This window comes from Priapulus caudatus, unplaced genomic scaffold (genome assembly GCF_000485595.1).
Source record: "Priapulus caudatus unplaced genomic scaffold, Priapulus_caudatus-5.0.1 Scaffold384, whole genome shotgun sequence".
NCBI classification, from domain to species: Eukaryota; Metazoa; Priapulida; class Priapulimorpha; order Priapulimorphida; family Priapulidae; genus Priapulus; species Priapulus caudatus.
In genome coordinates, this window is record NW_014577445.1 from 51,488 (window position 1) to 55,027 (window position 3,540).

Consider the following 3,540-nt stretch of genomic DNA (forward strand, 5'->3'; position numbering starts at 1 on the left):
AGGCCCCCCCCAGTGCCCCCCCGCTGAAAAAATCCTAGCTACGCCACTGCATCAGTGACGTGTTATACGTATGAATGAGATTGGGGACAAACACTGGAAGTGAGCCCAGGGGAATCACACCTCATAGACCCAAGCCGCTCCTTCGTTGCTAACGACGCAGTAACTATTTTTGCTGAGACCTTGGAAGTTAACACAGTAGAACCACATGCTGAAGTGCTATTACAGAACTCTCGTTCCACTACACAAACACGTTCTAAACGCGATCGCGTGACGTTTCGGCGCGCGATCGATGCGTGATTGGGCGAGACAAGCGCGCGGCCGGGTACCTGTGTTGCGGGGAACCAGACCTAGACGAATCGCTGCCACTGCTCGTTCGCTTCACCAGCGGCGACTTCGCCGTGTTCTGAAACGAAGAAGAGACGACGACGACGTCACAGATCGTAGTGCGAGAATCGCTACCTTGTATATAACCTTGAGGTCGTCGCTGAACATGTTACATCACAGGGATTTACAACCGTGCGATTTACTTACAAAATGGTTTCGTAATACAAATAGTTTTTCGAATTTAACATTTTGGTGTATGGCTGTAATAGTCACAATGTATAATAACGAGACACGCAGCAGTAAAACTGGGCTCGCTCTCTCTCTCTCTCTCTCTCTCTCTCTCTCTCTCTCTCTCGTGCGCTCTCTTTCTCTCTCTCTCTCTCTCTCTATCTATCTCTCCCCGCTCTCTCTCTCTCTCTCTATCTCTCCTCTCTCTCCCTCTCCCTCTCCCCGCTCTCTCTCCCTCTCCCCGCTCTCTCTCCCTCTCCCCTCCCCTCTCTATCTCTCTCTCCTGCCATCACGGCGAGGAGTTGTTGCTCACCGGTGACATTTTCCTGAGCGGTGAACCTTGTCGTGAGAGACTCATCCTCGCGTAAATCATCAGTCCGATGTCGCGGTGACCGTTGGCGACGGCGATGGACAGAGCCGAACTACCGTCCTGCAGGGAGTACACAGCGAGATACGAGTTTACATTACCATAATCTAATCAATCACTAATTACTAATAAAGATTTATAAATAAATAAGAACCTAACTATTAACAAACATTACAAAATAAAATGAAAATAAAATGTAACTAATCACTAATAAAAAACGAATAGTAAATAAAATACTAATAGACGCCGCGCGTTTAAGACCGAAAACGTTCTTTCACGTTAAAGAAGAGACGGCTGCATTGACACTTAAATCCTGCAATGTGACGCCACCTACTGGTTAGATGGGGCTGATGACGTTAGATTGGTGGCATGCAGGACACACCTCTTAAATCTATACCCCTCACTGTCCTGTCATGTTATGTGCATTCACAACGATAGACATTCGCGTGAGTTATGAAAAGATTTTACTACTGCACGCCTTGCATCCGCTTCCATACTAATGTTTGTGGGTAATCTCATTAACGTACGTTATCACTGCAGCTCGGATCGCAGTCCGGATGTGCGAGCAGCAGCTTGACGATCTCCATGTGTCCGTGTTCGCTCGCGCACATGAGCGCCGTCGACCCGTCAACGTCCTTGATGTTGACCTCTGCGCCGGCCTCCAGCAGCATGCGCACGAGGTCGAGCCGGCCGTGACTCACCGCAAGCATGAGAGCCGTCTGTCCGTGCTGCAAACAATGATGTAACCATGGTGACGCATCAATCACACAGCACACGCACGCACACACGCGCACGCACGCACACACGCACGCACGCACACAACCAGAAACTAGTAAAACATATAACTAACTACCGTTACTTCAATATCAAACTGCCTTTATTAAGATACACTTGCAAAAAATGTCTAGTAACCCATATAATATGCCATTGCAGCTGCCCTTAGAATCAAATTCCCTACATGTTCACGTTACTAGCTATAACTAGACCGGTAGCATAGCTACACGCGAGTCAGACAACGCTGTCAACTGTATGTAAATAAAAGGTGAAAACACTAATGATAAACATCTTCAGTGAAACATCGTAGTGTACAGACGCACACACAGGCAGGGACGTACCCGCACCACACTGCAGTACACCACCGCGCAGCCCCTGAAATCGTCTGTCACGAGTATTTCTTTATTTCGTGAGCCACAGCTACGGGATGTCACAGCCATGTTAGCTTATTATACACGAGGGTCACGCTAGCTCCTCGTCCTACATTTCTATCGTAAGGTTTTCATCATCTGTGCATAGAGACGGACACACTACACACCTCCACACAGTTGTAGGTGCATTCACGTTCAACCTGCCCAACCATCTAACCATCCACTCACTCACTTACTCACTCACTCTCCCACCCACCCAACTCTCTCACTCAGCCATATTTCATCCAGCCAAACCTACCCATCTCACTCATCCAACCATCCAACCACACTCACATACACGTATGCACGCAGGAATGCATGCACGCACGCACGCACACACACACACACAGGTGGGGCGACAACTTTGGCACATTGTGCACACCGTGTGTGTGTGAAGCAGCGCTCATGCAGCCAGCCGATGTAGGGAGAGCAGACTACCGAACGATGAGTAGACTCTGTTCCACTGCTCAGCATCACCGCGGCAACAGCATCATCACCGTGGCAACAGCATCGTAGCCGCGTGTAGCATCCTCCTCATCCTCCTCACGACTTCTTATGAAAGTTCCCACTGCAGAGAATTGACCAGAAACAAAAGACAGCTGTTAACATGCGGGTTATAATGTAGCTGATATTATTGCATAACCGAAATCGCAATGTTCAGCCAGTGTACAGATGTGTGTGTCCACGAGTCACGTACGATTCTTTAACGGTGTCATCGCTATTGGTTTTTATTACTTGATATAAATACTAATGAGATGTAGTTACAGACAATCAGAAAAAGTATCAACATCATCAGTGCAGGGGCGTAGCTACGGGGGGGAGGGACTGGGGCACGAGCCCCCCAACAAATTTTCTGTGCCCCCCCAGGTGCCCCCCCCACTGAAAACTCATGCTTGATGAAAAAAAATTGAATTAAAACCAATGCCGTTAGAACAGTATAATACAAAGAAAATTTATATATTGTGCCCCCCACGAAAATGAAGGCCCCCCCCCAGTGCCCCCCCCGCGAAAAATCCTAGCTACGCCACTGCATCAGTGACGGTTATACGTATGAATGAGATTGGGGACAAACACTGGAAGTGAGCCCAGGGAATCAACCTCATAGACCCAAGCCGCTCCTTCGTTGCTAACGAGCATAACTATTTTTGCTGAGACTTGGAAAGTAACACAGTAGAACCGCATGCTGAAGTGCTATTAACGAACTCTCCGTTCACTACCAAACACGTTCTAAACGCGATCGCGTGACGTTTTCGGCGCGCGATCGATGCGTGATCGGGCGAGGCAGCGCGCGGCCGCGGTACCTGTGTTCGCGGGAACCAGACCTAGACGAATCGCTGCCACTGCTCGTTCGCTTCACCAGCGGCGACTTCGCGTGTTCTGAAAACGAGAAGAACGAACGAGACGTCACAATCGTAGTGCGAAGAATCCTACATTGTA

General features: G+C 48.9%; 1 protein-coding gene and 1 long non-coding RNA gene across 2 annotated transcripts in view; both read right to left on the minus strand.

Moving 5' to 3' along the window:
* Positions 1–114: 114 nt before the first annotated feature.
* LOC106809782 (KN motif and ankyrin repeat domain-containing protein 1-like) overlaps positions 115–3,540 on the minus strand; it is a 17,625-nt gene continuing 14,199 nt past the window's right edge. The window contains exons 6-9 of the mRNA XM_014812985.1: positions 1,447–1,647; positions 866–982; positions 327–403; positions 115–208 (exon numbers count right to left, since the gene is read on the minus strand). Coding sequence (XP_014668471.1) covers positions 115–208; positions 327–403; positions 866–982; positions 1,447–1,647 — 489 coding nt within the window. The remainder of the gene's footprint in view (positions 209–326; positions 404–865; positions 983–1,446; positions 1,648–3,540) is intronic.
* On the minus strand, positions 1,775–3,481 carry LOC106809793. The gene is made up of 2 exons (XR_001393909.1): positions 3,405–3,481; positions 1,775–2,671 (listed from the first exon to the last, which is right to left on the minus strand). It is a non-coding gene; the product is annotated as an uncharacterized LOC106809793 (long non-coding RNA).